This window comes from Lepeophtheirus salmonis, chromosome 4 (genome assembly GCF_016086655.4).
Source record: "Lepeophtheirus salmonis chromosome 4, UVic_Lsal_1.4, whole genome shotgun sequence".
Lineage (NCBI taxonomy): Eukaryota > Metazoa > Arthropoda > Copepoda > Siphonostomatoida > Caligidae > Lepeophtheirus > Lepeophtheirus salmonis.
In genome coordinates, this window is record NC_052134.2 from 41,195,771 (window position 1) to 41,212,576 (window position 16,806).

Below are 16,806 nucleotides of genomic sequence, written 5' to 3' on the forward strand. Positions count from 1 at the left end.
TCAAATTTCAAAGTTATAAAACAGGTAAATCCTTCAAGAATTAATATTCTCAAAACTTCACTCTTAGTTATGAATATCTACTATAATAAAAAATTAAAGTTGTATGTCTGCTGATAAAATGCATAGGCTATTTATTTAAAGAAATGGAGTTGGATACATACTTTAGTATAAAATAAAAGTTGTTCTGAATTTGAGTTACTCCCCCAATGCCATGTTTCATTATGAGCAGGCCAGATTCCGGTGCTCTGGTTGGGCAAGTTTGTTTTTTCGCATATAAGTTGATTTTTTTTTCATAAAACAAATTGATTTCCAAAGTTTTCTTTTTAAAGTATGGGTTGTCGATTCGAAACCGCACCAAAAAATTTAGAAACCAATTATTGTACAATCAGAAACAGAGAGAACGTATATTGAATATGAATTAAAAAGTGAATTAGGAAGATGATTAGCGAGTTAGTCTTAGATTGTATCTCCATTATGGTTGAAGGATTAACATATTTCTAATTGTTCTTATTATAATACACAAAGGGATGGAAAAACTTTAAATGTTGTCTATCTACAAGTTTTACTAAATTCAGTAGTTACTTCAAGCATAAATAAAATAAATTCGGAATAAAATATGTAATAAGGGTTCGTCTAAATTTGATATATTAATATGTGTTTAAGAACATATGTTAAAAGATTAAACGTTATAAATATGAAAATATGGGCGGGAGGGGGTGTAGTCCCCTTAAATTAAGGATTTTTTGCTTTTTACTAAATAATTTAATATTTGTGATTTTTTTTTTCAAAAATGCAATAATTGCAATTAAATAAATAAATATTATCCTGGGGATACTCCTGTTTTTAGCATACTGGAAGGTCATATTTTCTAAAAACCCTACCGATAATTTTTTTAGTACATTTATAACAAAATCACAAATTAGTTTATTACTCTTATCATTGCAAATTTTAAGGCTACTGTACAATTTTTTTTAATATGTAGTTAGAAAATATAGACAAGATGGACTTAAATGACTAATTATTACTTTCTTTATTCACCCTTTGAGGCAAAATAACACTCTACCGCATTAATTAAAAAGACAATAAAAACAAACATAATATTTGACAAGTTGATAATACACTTTGAACTATACTACATTAATAGTTTTTGGAATTCTATAATATAAATCTAAATAATTTCGTTGAACTCTCGTTTAGTGAAGTGGAATATTGTAGACACCAAGATTTTTATAAAAGTTTTTTATTCCTTATAATCTACATACATTTTATAGTTAATACTTTTTAGTATGCTCCTTCTGATGATATAAAATTCTTTATTAATCTCGAGAATACCATTATTAGGATTCCTTTGTAGATTTAGTCATTTATAATCGAGGTTTTACAACTTTAGTTAACTGTTTGGCTTAAAGATATGTAGTTCCTTTGTTTTTCCTTTTGATTACAAATCCTCATTGTTGAATATAATTTTGACAATAGAATTTCTAGAAAGTTTTGCATAATGATGAGTATGAGAAATCAACATTATCAAAATCAATAAGTAGATTATGGAATATGATATTGGCACTCATCCTGCTCTTTAAACTAGGACGAAATTTCTAGTAGCTGGTTTTGATGAGGTTTCGTTCTAGATTTGATCATGTTTCGGAGATGGCTGACTTGAACAAGACATTGGAGGTTAAATTACCCTCATAGTGCATCCCTTTGAGCCGCCCAAACAACAGCAAAGTCGAGATCAGACAAATTTAGTCTGCAGGAGGTAAATAATTCCTATATATGAAAGCCGTACCAGACTGTTTATAGGCCCATGAAAAGACGATAGCTCCCAGGATTGCCTCATACTTGCAATGTCCAACCTCTTCACAAGCACCAAATCGTAGTTGTTCCATGTTTTTATAAAACTGCGGTTCATACAGTCTTGTCCCAGGCCCTTTCGGGAAAATCAAACGTTTCTCTTTTAATAGCTAGAAAAAGTAAACGACCTTTCTGATGAGTTCTAATAACAGTTTTTCCGGAAAAGCCTAACTCTTTTGTCATCAGTCATAATTATAAATGAATCCTTTTTATTATAAGAAATTAAATTTAAAAGTCATTTAATCTAACTATTACTTTTTTCCCTACTCATTAAAATATATCTACACAGATCTAATTCTAAGCTTTTCTTTAAATTAATATTTGAGTTCTTCATTTTGGACACAATTTCCATTTAAAGATTTGTTTTTCGACACATTTGTCTGCGCAAATTGATTTTCATTATATCTCTCAATCTTTTTTTGTCAGCTGTTGGTTCTACTCTTCCCTGTTATTGGCTCTAGGACACCTTGTAAAATCAAAGACTCGAGAGGTGAACTGGAATCTAAACCTAAAACAATTACCTTAAGATTTCGGAACTACTTTTTTTAGGGTTGCAAGAATTTGTGATGTATTGAGTGTCTAATAACCCTTCAGCAGTTTTTAAGTAATAAGCAAGAATACTGAATAAGGTAAAGAGGAACCTCCGTACATACTTATAGGATTGTATCTTATCATACAAATGCAATCCAATTTGTAACTAAAATCTATCAAATACAAGACATTTTTTTTTTCCTTTTCAATCTGTTATTTTTAAAACGAATGATACAAAATTAGAAATTAAATCTTAGAATCTAAGCAAAAACTAACCATAAAAACTACTGAGTTATATTTCAAATATTTAAAATTTATTTCAATACTTGAATCTTGCTTTGAGGTTAGGGCAAATGTATTCAACAATGAACTTGTATGTTGCACATAGAAAACTATGCATATACGAGTATATATATATAATATTTGAGGGAATAGAATGGATTAAAAAAATATTTTGGTTATTGTTTTTCCTCCTATTAATATATTTTGTACTAGTTGATCTTCCAAAAGGCCAAAAATGAGATTTTGTGGGGAGTATTGCATTATTAAAAATTATATTAAACGACGAATAAGTTAACTTGGATAGATTCTTTTTTTTTTTTTGACTTGTTCTACAAATTTTTACATACATTTTATACGTGTGAGGGTATCCATTAATTGGTAATTAATCATTTAAATTACTTCGATCCCTAATTAAACTTTGTCAAAACTTGGAAATAAATAAAATTTAAGTTACTATATGCTTTTTCTATTGAGCTTGTTTTCCACACATATATTAAACTTTTTGTATCCTGGCAAACACGTTATCATTTATTTTTCAATGACGTCAGATATAAAGAATGTTTGTCAATATATGTCTTATTGAAATGATATTAGATATGTTTCTGCATCGATGGCTACCACAACCATTTATTATAAGGCTAGAACGCGTACTTCCAAAACGTCACATCTATATGTCTTAGCAGGTACGACATTTAATTAAATTAGCTGCAATAAAGATATTTACAATATTTCTCTGATCTTAATCATCAATTCTACTCTGAGTAAAACAAGGAATTCCACTTATAACTCCCCAACAAATTTTCAGTGATTCTTTTCGTCAATCATGAACACATACACTTGTTACTTCGTTGTTCCCTCTTGAAGAAAAAAATAATAATGAGAACAGCTTCGGAAAATAAAATTAATCTTATTAATTTACTTATTAGTAAACAAGGATGTTCACGTGGTCTATATTAGCAGATATGTTGTCTCTCCAGATTTGATATCAGATTTTCTGAGGCGTAGTTTCTAAAATCATTGCAATTTTAACCCTTTTCACATCTCCACATAGGTATCCTAGTTGAAACCAATCAAAAAATTATTATTTTTTATTTTGGAAGAAAATGGTACTTGATGATTGGTTTATGTTATTTTTGGATCACAATTCCAATTGTTTTTGATATTTTATCATTTTAAATATTTGGGCATTTTTGAACCGATATAAAACATGATTTATTTATTATCGAGTTAATTGTTATGGTATAAACTAATTTGATCTGTTAATTTATAAAATGAGTGAGTTAAACCATGAATTAATTAGTTTGTTTGACTACACGACGTGGAAACGTAATTGTTTTAGTTATGTTCATTGGAAAAATACAATTGATTAAAAAACTGTGTCTGCTACTTTTGTGAGAAATATTTTAACAGAGTTTCCTTAATAGAAAGACTTAATGCATTAAGTATAAATTGAAACAAATTACGTACACCAATTTACGTAGAGTAAATGGCAAGAAAAATGTTAAAAGCTCAAATATGAATATTACCTTCTCTTCCGATAATATGTAGTATTTACATTGTTATTTAGTATAAGTGAACAATAAGGTTTTGTATTCTTCGGATGTTGCATAAAATCAAATGAATTTTTTATACGACGGAGTTCAGGTCATCATACATTATATATCGTATATATAGAGGAAAAATTATGATTATGAATTTTTCTATTTCGTTCCTGTGGATACAACATAATTATTTGTAAAAATTCATCACAATATACACATATAAATAATACATACTACATATGTGTGAACATATATTCTTTAAAGATGATAAAAAACATGAATGGATATTTGTTAATATATATAAAAATAAAATTTATGAAAGTGTCTGTGTTGAAAAAAAGTTCTCTTCTTTAAGATATTTGATCTAATCCAGGATCAGAGGTACTGAACCGTCTGATTAAACATCCTTCTGGCTCAAATAGATGTACCATTTTGATAAAAGATGGACGTTCAGAGGGTTTATAGCTCCAGCATTGGTGAATTATTTTTTTAAGTTTATCTGTACAGATCACAGAGTTAAGTTCCTGATGAAGTTTATCATGAAGTATTAGATGAGGTGAAAATTCTAAAGGATGAGCAAAGAGTTCGAATAAAAGAGTCCCAAAAGCAAAAATATCACTTTCTTTGGACGGAATAACATCGTTGTATAAAATATACTCTGGGGTTTTAAGTATTTGTCCAGTCTCACTGACGGAGTAGTCGAGTAGGGAGAGATACACCATTTTGTAATTGGATATAAATACATTTTTTGTTGTTAATTGACCATGAATAATGTCTTTTGCGTGAAGATAACCCATTGCACTGGCTACTTTCTTTGCTATATCGAGTCTATTTAGTTTATCTTGATCTGAAGATCTCGTTTTCAGTGAGTTGAATAAGGATGTTCCTCCATGATCATTTGTGACTATTAAATAGGATGGAGCGTTCTTTCTGGAAGCAATGCTTCCCCCCATGTACAAAATGATATTTTCATGTCGTATTTGAAGTAAGCTTTGGATATGGTCGTTGAAGGACTTGTGAAATCTAAATTCATGGACAACAACATCCCCATGCCAACGGCCTGAAAATATCTGGGTATCCTCAGAGAATGCAATTTGTTTTTTAAACTCTAGTTCTTCAAAAGGTATGTACCATTCCCCCAGGGAATTTCTAACGAATTCTTCATCTGGAACAAGAACCTGCTTCTTTCTCGACGCTGCGAAGTTTCTACGCCTTTCTTGAAGTGTTGATGACTGTGAAATGGGCATGATACATTCTTGAGTATGAGGCTCATCACTTTTCCATTTGGTTCGAACCATTAACAAACGTCGGAGGGATTTTTTATTATTGTTATCTACATTTTCGGAAACGGACTTTTTAAAATGGGATCTTCGAATCTGATAAAATTTAGATGGAGTGGAAGGAGTGGAGGAAGGAGATGCGTTTTCATCAGAGGATTTGTAAGGTGGTGAAGTTCCAGTCAAGGATGTCCTTGGACTGCTCATTGAAGAACAGCTAAGATCCGCCCAAGACTCATTCACACAACGTGGAGTAGAGCTACTAATATTTCCTTCCTGAAGAAGAAGTTTAATGTCAGGAATGTCTTCTCTCTTCGTACTAAACCTTCGTTTTGAATGTTCTTCTGTACTTATGGCAGTATGGTCAAATGATTTTCTTGGAACATGAGGACTTATCAATACTGATGTACATGAATGTGCAAGTGAGTGAACAGTTAAGCGTCTGTCGAGCCATTGTCTTACTCGTTGATACAAACTTCGAGTACTTTTTGGTCTTAGGTCGATATTTGGATTATTGATGATATCATCAGAGGAATGGAATGTGGAGGATGAAATTAATTGTACAGAGTCGTAACCAGTACAGGAAGAGGCCATGAAGGAACTGATAAGCCTATCAAAAAAAAAAAAATAATAATTAAATATATCTATTTATGTATACATATTTATCATATTTATATTTAGATGTACACATCAAGTTAAATATATTGTATATAAAATTCTTATCATGCACATTTACAGCTATCATTGTTATGTTGAACGCCATTTTACTGTAGACAAAGACTTTGAGAGGTCCATATCAAGACAGACTCAGATAAAAACAATGATATCATTTTTTTTTTTCATTTTTAGAAAAGGCTATTGGTCTCGACTCTGAGAAAAGAAGATACCATTGCCAATCTTGATAAGTATAGTACATACAAGTAGGTAAGTATAGAAGCAACTAAAAATAAATAAATCAGAAAGTGCTATGGAAACAAAAAAATTGATTTGAACATCTTCAATGTTTATATTCAGCATTTTTTGCCGTATAGGTGTCCCTTTGAAAAAAAAAAAAAACTTTTTTCTTATTAAGTAAACTAAATAAATAAGATAACAAATTTTGTAGTTCTAAAGATAATTTTGTCAGAACAAAATCCTCTTTTCCAAAGCATTATTAATAAAAAGTTTTAAAGAATGTTTTGCAATATTTCAAGTTGAGTCATTTTGAGTAATGAACTATAACTATGTCTACTGAAAATGACTTTTTTGTCCACTGGAGGCTCACAAGTTTATCTATTTCCAACTAGTTCTAAGGAAAAACTATATACATAACAAAGAATAAAAGTGACTTCAACTAAATTAATAATGCATATATAAATATCACGTGTTTACTTTTATTGTATCCCACAATCTCCTTTCTGAAAGCAGTTGGTAGCGGACCCATTCTTCCCAACAATGGAATTATTATTTAAAATGGTTGATGATTTCTAACAGCCTATTATGAGGTAATTCCAATTCAACCAATCAATGTTCAGAACACTAATTGGGAGAAAAATAACATAAACATCGACAACAAAATACACTGTGGTATGGTTTTGTGTGAGTGAAATATCGCCATGACATAAATATGGTTTTCAAAAGCGATATCTTGTTGTGTAACAGTGATCTTGTCGCGAATATTATCTTAGCAAGTCAACTGCTCATCACATTCTGTTATAGATTTGGAAGAATCAAACTCCATCTTTAAAAAGGTGCTAACTCGTGACATTTTCATAATTTACATTTCTTTAATTTTATTTACACAAACAAATTGAATTGAAAAGACATTTGGACATCAAATAGATTTAAAATTAATGAAAATAGTGTTCATAGAGTCTAAAAAGGGAAATGCATTTAAGAGTATACATCAAGTACACCGTTTGTAATGCTCCAAGATTTATATCAACAGAATATAAAGAAAAAAGGGAGTAAAATAACAAAGAGTACTGTATAAAATGAATTAAATCTCGTAAGCGATTAGTTCAATTCATATTTAAAAAAAAGTAGGGTATATAAATAAAAAAAATGAATGTGCCTTTAGATGAGGTTTATTAATGAGCTAAAGTACTCCCTGCCTCATTAAATTATATTATATTAATACGCAGGGCAACACAAATAATTTGTTGGAAAGCTATCTTTTATATTATTTAAGCAAAAAATGTTTGTTCGTCGACTCTAATAACTCCTGGACTTGCTGGAGTATCCTACTGCTTCTATTAATAATCTAACATTTTGTATTTAATTTCAAATGCTTTTGGTAATGAAAAATTTTTGTAGGAAAAAAATTACGGAACTCACTTACTTCAAATTGACCAAAAAACTAAGGAAAACGTTAAAAGTTTTGTTGTACAATTAATTAGACAGTTTCTCAATATTAAAGAAACGTAAACCTTATAAGTTAATTACTTTTTAAAAGCAATCAATTTAAATATTTCTACAAAAACAAAAAAAAAACGTCACAAATATTATTTTTTGTTCCAATCTCTTTTATGGCACGTGTGTAACTATTATTGTCATTTATAAATAAATTAATGAAAGGCAATAGAGAAAATATGACGTTATTGTACCTTGAAGTATATTATTTCAAGGTAACGATTAAAAGTTTTTATACATATAATGTTTTCTTTTAAAGTTGTTCGTAATTCTTAATAATTTTAACAGAATAAAATGATTAAAAAAAATTAACTTAAGTATATGAAATATAATAAACCACATAGATCTATATTGTCACCATTAATGTTATTATGATGTATTAGATTATTTGATAAACTCTTTCTGTTTGAAGATTTATAAACTATTGCTTTGAAAAAAAAAAAAAAAATAGAATTTGTGAAAATTTTGATCATATTCTATACCTCCAAACTAACATGCTCTTAATGTTACATGAAATCTAAAAATAGTATAGCACTTCTATTAAATATGACGCATGATTATGAAATACAAAATCCACCTAACTTGTATATTATGAACCTGTGATTAGTATCAAAATATAATCCAAATAAATATAGTCTTAATTTACTTTATTGTTGAAATTTTCAACATTTCCATAAATTCATATTCAATCTTTTTCCCAAATGAACCTTAGAAAATTTAAATATCAAATTCAATATTGCGTTAAATTCATATCCTTTTGAATTTTTAAATTAAAACAGATTTTTAAAAGTTTATTCACTACATTTTGGTAAAAGTCTTCAAAATATTCGTAGTATTTACAAAAAATATAAATAAATAAAAAATGATATAGAATTTAATGTTCATTCTAATGTTATGAGAGTTATTTTTAAAATTAGCTTTTTAGTTAAAACTTCACTATACCAAAAATCATCAGTATATTATGGATAGTCTTAGAAATATATATCTTTTGTATTAATTGCTCATTTTGATGTTTGGTAAATTTAGGATTTACTGAAAACTACTCAAAAGCTTAGATAGATCTTTACGAGGGAGTTTTTTATTCGTAAAAAGATTCAAATTATTGGGAAACACAAAGATAAATGATTATAATTGAGTGGGATATTTGTAGAAAAGTGAAAATAAGGGCATTTTTAAGCGTGTAAGGATACAATTGTACAAATTACGACAATGAGTTAAATTTTACACGCAGCGTGTGCTCAACTTCCCCATATTATAATCTTCTACTATAAAAATAATTAAATTCCTAAGAATTCTTTTTTATATCTGTTTTTGATTGTTATTCAACCATCTTTATTATTCTTGAGGAATTTGAACGAGTATTTTTGTGAAATTGACAAGCAACTTTTACTTCAAAAATCCACAGTACAGTTTATCATGAACAAGTTCAAGAAATTAGGGATTAATAAACGTTGTCCAAAATTGGTGGATCAAGATAAATATATCCTAAAGTTAAACAAACTAAAATTAAGAAGGTTAAAATTTACCCTTAATCCATATATTTGTTATTAGTGCTCAATGTTAATAAGCGAACGGGTGCTCATGACATTAAAATCGCGGATTAAAATTTGAAGTAAAATGTATTTTCTAAGAAAAAGGTCTGCAAATAATAATAAGTATAAAAAATAGCGGCTGAATGAGGAAACAGGGAGCGCGCTCATTCATTCTAAGAACAAGCGAGAGCAAGTAAAAGAATGTAATCGTAATCTAAAGCATACTCGTGGCTTATTGTGTGACACGAAATGCTTTGCCCCTTATGGTTTGATTAGAAAGAATACAACAATACTCGTGACCAAAAAAAAAAAAAAAAAAACTGCCATTGCAACTCTTTTGTGTTTATTACTAATTCAGAATTTCATTTGGTCTTCGAAATTCAACAAGCACGTTCCAAAAAATGATAGATTTTAGTGATATGCAGCATTAATGGTTGTTTCGCTTATAAAGATGACATATTACTATTCACTAGATGGGAAAAGGAATAAAATGAGCTAATGTTTCAAGTATTAGGAGCCTTAAAAAGTAGATTATTCTATAATTTTGACAAAAACCAATTTTGTAAAAGTGAAGTCAACTTCTCACGCTTCAAAATTGCACGTCCTAGGTACAAAATAAATCGATTTAAAAGAGTTTAAGGACCTAATATCGTCTAAGATGTAAATAAAATGTCAAACTAACACTGACGCTTTTTACCAAATTAGAGTTGACTATAAAATAGTCCTAAAAACGACAAATTTCGACCCAAAATTCTAATTTAAAAATTAAAATGGAATGTACTGTTCCAAAAAAGGTCTGTATTAATCCTACTTTGCAAAAGTAAGTTTTATTGTATCGGGCAGAATAGGTCTTTTTATTGGAAAAATATAAATCCAAAAATTTCAGAGTCTAATATATAATTAAACATTTCCTTTTAAAATAGGGATAGAAAACCTCTTTTAAAAGCTATTTAAACTTTACTCACCACAAGATTATTATAATTACTTTTATTAATATAAAAAGTCTAAATTTAAACTACTAAATTATTTACCTTGCTTGATGCTCAAGCATTTATAAAAATGACATAACAAAGATGTTGAAAGGAAAACAAAGTATCATGTATGATACATGTTAAAATTCAAAATGAAATGTAGCATGACCTTTCTTTTACTTTGCCAGAAAGTACTTTTATTACTCAAACATTATTTATTCTATCGCAAGATTAATATTAGATATAATTTAAGCTCTTTTTAATGCAACATGAAGCATAATTGATATTTATACAGGGATGTCTTTATAGTAAATAACTTTTAATTAAATTATTTTTTGTCATTTAGAATAGGTATGAATAATAAATCGTGGAGAGAAAGGTTCCTGTACATGAAAAAGGGAAGGAATCAAGGTATTCTCGTCACATCTTTCAATCTTTGTGACGAAAAGAAAATACACTATAAAGTAAAATCAATTCATATATTTTTAAATACGATATATCCAAACTAATAAAAAAATAATAGTCTAATATAGTAATTGTCAAACATTTTACATTGCGTGTAATTATTATAATTTCTAAATACAATTATTTCTGAGACTTTACCATTTTGACATAATTTCATCCAAAAAATGTTAAGACCTTTTCTTTTTTATAATTTGTTTTTAACCCATTTTAAAGAAATACTTGGTATTTATTTCTTTGACAAACTTTATTTAATTAATGCAGTTATTTTAAATATATGTCTATAGTTATGCAGCATGCCAGACTCTCTATGTCAGTGATTGGATTATGAGAGGTTATGTGAAGGATTGGATGAAGGTATTTTATATATGACGACGTATACAACTGCATTCAACTGCAACTATGGCTGATTGGGTCAAGAGAGACAAGAAATTGTTGACTTGGTTGAGGAATATACGTCGGTTTGGCCATCCTCCTCCCCAGATTGTTAACCCTCGACTATGGCTTTGTTGGACTTAGTTGAGAAAAGAGCCTTTGCTACCCCTCATTACAATTTAGATCACCTCAATGCCTCTGTTGAGCAGCAGTGGGTTACTATGTCTGAGGCCTTTATCAAGACGTGCTGCAGTGCCTTTAAGCCCAGGTATAAGGCCATGGTATTAGGCAAAGAAAATCACATTGCAAAATAGAAAGATGTATACATAAAGACGTCTGTGATAAAGTATCAATGTTGTACTTCTTTCATTCTGGCAAAAGTTTACCCTATTTTTTCGTTATCAAAAATTTCACTTTGGAACTGTATGTAACATAATTTAATTCGTATTTGTCAAAAATGTGCTGGGATAAAGGTGTGATATACAAGGTCCTCCCCCCCTTCTCTGACAAAGGACCTGGTAGTTAGTATCAAATACAAATATTAACACAATGTAAATAGGTTAATATTTAATAATAGAATAATATGTGAATTGTATGTAAAATACAAGGTTTTTCTTCTAAGGCAGTCATTCTAAACTTTTTCTCAGTGCAAAGTCTCTGGACTTTTGAAGGAACATCAAATTTTGGCCGACTATTTGTGTTTATGATTTTTATTTATATATACAATATATTGTGAATTTTTTGATGAAGTTTCTAATAAAAAATAAATTTATTAAATATTTTTTTTTCAGAAAATTCATTTCTTTTTTGACCACAACAATCTTGAGGAGTCCCGATGGGAATTATTGTTTTAAGGTAAACATTATTTTTAAATTGACTAGATTTGTAAATGATCAAAACTTTCTAATGTTGTAAAAAAAAATGTCTTAAACCCACAATAGAAGTTCACAATATCACAATTTGGTCACTTCAGTTACTTGTTACAAATAGTTTTTAATAATGTTTAATCAATGTTCTGTATAAAATAAGTGTCATAACTTTTAATTTTACTATCTTTTTTATGTAACAAATATTAAGTATATTTTTTAACGTCCTTATGATTGCTTTTGTACACTTAATGCTTATTAAACCGTACCTGCTAATTAAAACAAAGCAGGCTTATGTTAATAAATATACCATAATGGAAATTCATTTTTTAATGAAATATATTACAAAATGAGTCAAATTTTTTATTAAATTTTTTAAATGTATTTAATGAGTTTGACACAATCTTTTTTTTTTTGCGGGTTTTATGAAGTAAAATATTTTATTTAAAGACATGTATATCATGATGAACTCTTTGAAGAGAAATGAAACATTTCAAAGATGTTTGATCTTAACAAGCAAGCCAATCATTTTATAACCTTTTGATCATATGGTTCTAGAAAAAACTGCCGGAAGTATTCTCAAAAATATAGTACAAAAGAAATACTTTCAGAAGTTTTCTGCAATTTGAGTAATTAGAACGGTTTTAAGTAATCTTACAACACCTTCAAGCATAAGAAATTTAAAATCACACCCTAATCCACATAAATAAAATTCAGAAAAAATGGCAAAGTTTAATAGACTCTTCAAACCCTATAAATAATAAACTAAAAATATTTAAACAGCGATTATTAACAAAAACTATTCTGCATAATAACTTTCTCAACATTGCTTTTATAAAATTGCAAGGAACAAAACTATTTATTTCTCAATTTTTGAGCTACATAAAACTAATGTTGTGACTTTCAAATCAAAGTTTTACACTTTTTTTCTTACTTTAAACGATTAAAGTTATATGAAACAAAAAATATTGTTAATATATAAATTTTGATTAAGACTGGACGTATTAGTTATTTCTCCATGAAGGAATAATAGTTTAATCTGGAAATAAGTGACATAGTGAGAGTTTTGTGATATCATAAGATTCAACGTTCTTCAAGGGTTCTAGTAAGATTGTTTATTTTATGTTTTTAAGAGTAGAAATACGGATATCCCATAATAAGGATATTTATATATTGTTTTTACTTCTTTTGCCTCTACACCTGAGATAATACGTGTTGTTTGTTGTTGTTTGTTCACTCATGGTGTACACATACTAAAACAGGATAATCAATAATTATTATTTGAACAACGATACCTTGGTGTGTGAGTGTACGTTGTGATATTAATAAATAAAAAGAGAGTGTCTACTAGGACAAGTGAACCGAAGAGTTGGTTTTATTTGTTTTTTCTTGAATTACGGGAAAAACAGATTTGTTATAGGGATTCCTTAAAAGTTTGCCAGCTGATTTCTTGTGAAATTAATAAATTTTCAAGTGGGTCTCACCCTAAATATAATTATCTAAATGAACTAAAAAAGATCTAGCTGCAGATGTTATTCAAGGCAAGATCATAATAGACCTTAAGCCAATTGATGGGTATCTTTCACTTAAGCGTCCTACTTATGTAGAAGTAGAAACTATAATCTTTGGGACTCTTAAGCTGGACTATTCTATACTTCAGGGAATTCGTGTTTTCCTGGGCTTTAAAAATATTATTGTTATTGTTCTTAACAAAGATTTGAACATTGGCGTTGCCTTTACTCATGTTGAAATGATTTTGTCATCAGGAAAGTAGCAGAAAAAGACGGAGGAATAAAAAAAATAGTAAGGAGGTTAAAAACTCAGCGTAAAGACTCGTCGGGAAATCCTATTATTTTTTAGAAGAAAGTTATAGTTCACTCCCCACATGAAGATATTGTAAATGAAGAAATTAATAAAATTACTAGAGAAATATGGAATTATTGTCAATTGTTCAAAACAATGTGTTTTTGAAGAAGGGAGATTAAAGGTTTAAATAATGGTTTCTTCGTTTTAAGCATAATTCCTAGGTGTGACTTACCAGGATTTCTTCCACTCAAAGGTTTCAAAACCAGAATTAGCTATTTAGGTCAACCTAAAACATACATGTCTTGAAACTGGTAATTTTGCTAATAGCTGTCCCAATAAGTATCAAAAGTGGTCGGATTACCTAAAAGTTCTAGAAGTAGAAGTTCCTCAAGAAAATGCTGAATGCCATAATACTAATGAATCAAAAAGCAGTGAACAGAAAGTTCAAAATAGTCCTACAAAAATGGAAATATCTGTTTAGGATAATCAAGACGGAAGTCACTCATCAGGGAATGATGACAAAGTCGTAGAAGAAGAATCAGAAGATAAACAGACAAATAAGGATGGATCTCAGGAAAATAGTGATTTTGGAAAATTTTAATGCATTGAATAAGGTATTTAATTCAGAAATAAGTCAAGGCTTCACTCTCAGTCGATGATAAAACAGGTAGACGTATCACTACACCTATAACAGGGAATGAAGACAACAATACGGAACCATTGGAATATATTTCATTAGACTCAAATGAAAATATACAACCAAGCAAGAAAAAGGAACCTCTAATTAATTTATAACACACAATGACCTCATGTACATGGTCAGGATCAGTTACAAAAATGTCTGCTATAGATTGTAGTCTTTCCCCTCAGAAAAGTGAAAATCCCCAAAAATACAGAGAAATTAATATTTGCAATCGTGGAAACATTCAAAATACTTTCACTAAATACAAGAGGCGGAAGAGACAGAAACACCAGACATGCTTTAATTAAAAGACATACAAAGGTTAATCCTATTATAATTTGTTTACAAGACGTAAGAACCAAGATTTCTTCAACCTGTAAAAGTTATTATGGGTTCTGTCTTCCTCATGATTTCGATTCTTTTTTTACTGGGCCTGACTCTTCTAGAGGCATTCTATCACTGGAAACTGGAGTGCTCTTCTTTGTCCAAAGAGTACTCATCCAAGAGTCAATGCCACATAATTGAAATTAATAACAATGGCTTAAAGTTTTCCTTAATTAATGCTTATGGACGAAATATAAGATCTCATGCTTTCTACCAATCAATGTTGTACAATCTTAAGTGCGATTCCCTTCCATGTACCCTTATAGGTGACATCAATGTAGATATAGATAAAAGATTCAGACACGCTAGCTTACACTTCTTACTTAAGGTTCATGGGGAACTCAATCTCATTGATACTGTCAATGTTCCATGTCCTCTTGACATTTTTCATGGAGAAATGGAAATCGAACATCAAGAATAGACCTTGCTCTAGTTTTCTAAGTATTTTCAAAAACATTCAAAAATCGTTTTAGACTGGGTGTACTTTTTGTCCCCTTTCAACCAACCAACCGATTGGCTTGTCGTCTTATAAAAAATATCAAAATTACTGCTGATATGTTTAGTAGGGCAAAAAGGAGGGAATCGATACTGTTCGACAAAAGTGTTGAGGAAATAATACAGAAGGGCTTTGTATTTCATATTTTTTTTCCTGCTGATACTCTTATTGTGTATAGAATATCTGATATTGCAGAGGAAGAGATGGAGAGAAAGCGTGACAAAAAATGCAAGTTCAATATTCGAAGAAGAATCCTGCATTTCAAAAACGTAAATTTGAAAGCTAAAGTTAAGAAGATCGTTTTGGAAGATAAGGTCTTAGACAAAACTAAGGATATTTTGGACTATTTCTACTCTAAATTTCAGAATATTCTTGGAGGCCGACGCAGCAATTTTCCTAGAAAAAGAAATGATAAGACATGATTCCTGTTTTCACATCAAAGAATATTTTGTGTTCTGTGAAAAATAGTTTTAAAAGTAATAAGATACCGGGACCTGATGGTTTAGGGGGTAAAAATTTTACCATCCTCCTAGATGTTTTTGTTCCGTTTCTCTTAAAGTTTGGAACTTCGATGGAGAAGTATGGAAAATCACCTCTTTCTATAGCCCGTGATAGAATTGCACTCATCTCTAAGAAAGAAGACGGTACTCAGTTTGGTCATTGGAGGCCAATAACAGTTTTGAACGAAGCATATAGAATCCTATCAGGCGTAATTTCGAAACAAATTGAGCCTATCCTTAACCAAAGATAGGTAACCATCAAAAAGGATTTCTAAGAAATATGAAAATAACTGTCATATCTAGAAATATTAAAGCATGTGTTGATTCTTTGAAGGAACAAATTGGGGGTAATCATTGCGGTGGCTTTCCCCAATGCATTTGATTCTATTAAACACAGTCATATACTTTGGGCTGTTAAAAAGCTATTGCCTAAGCGTTTTTTCAATCCCATGAGAGCCTTGCTGTATAATGCATCATCTACAATCGTGATCAATAGTTGTGTTAGTGAGCCTATTCTTCTCAAAAGGAGCTGGAGGCAAGGATGTCCAGCAGCACCTTTGTTATTTATTGCCGCAGTTGAAGAATTTTGTATATATCTGCTAAACAGATATAGTGGCTTTAAAATTTCCTTAGGCAATTCTAAACATTTACTCAACACCTATGCAGATGATATCACATTATTTTTCGAAGCCAACACTGAACTTCAGTTAAATAGAAGAATTGAAGTAATTCTAAAGTGTTTTGAAAAATATTCCCAGAGGTCTCGCTTGTTTTTCTGTTATCTTTTTCAGATTTTTTTATTAAAAATAGTAAATTATTCAAAACTTGAATAATTTACATTGAAAATTGCGAATTATTT

General features: G+C 29.5%; 1 protein-coding gene across 1 annotated transcript in view; it reads right to left on the minus strand.

Annotated features, from left to right (window-relative positions):
- Positions 1-4,359: 4,359 nt before the first annotated feature.
- The window catches only part of LOC121116607 (serine/threonine-protein kinase A-Raf-like), a 36,264-nt gene continuing 23,817 nt past the window's right edge, over positions 4,360-16,806 (minus strand). The window contains exon 2 of the mRNA XM_040710871.2: positions 4,360-6,092. Coding sequence (XP_040566805.1) covers positions 4,556-6,076 — 1,521 coding nt within the window. The 5' untranslated portion in view covers positions 6,077-6,092 and the 3' untranslated portion in view covers positions 4,360-4,555. The remainder of the gene's footprint in view (positions 6,093-16,806) is intronic.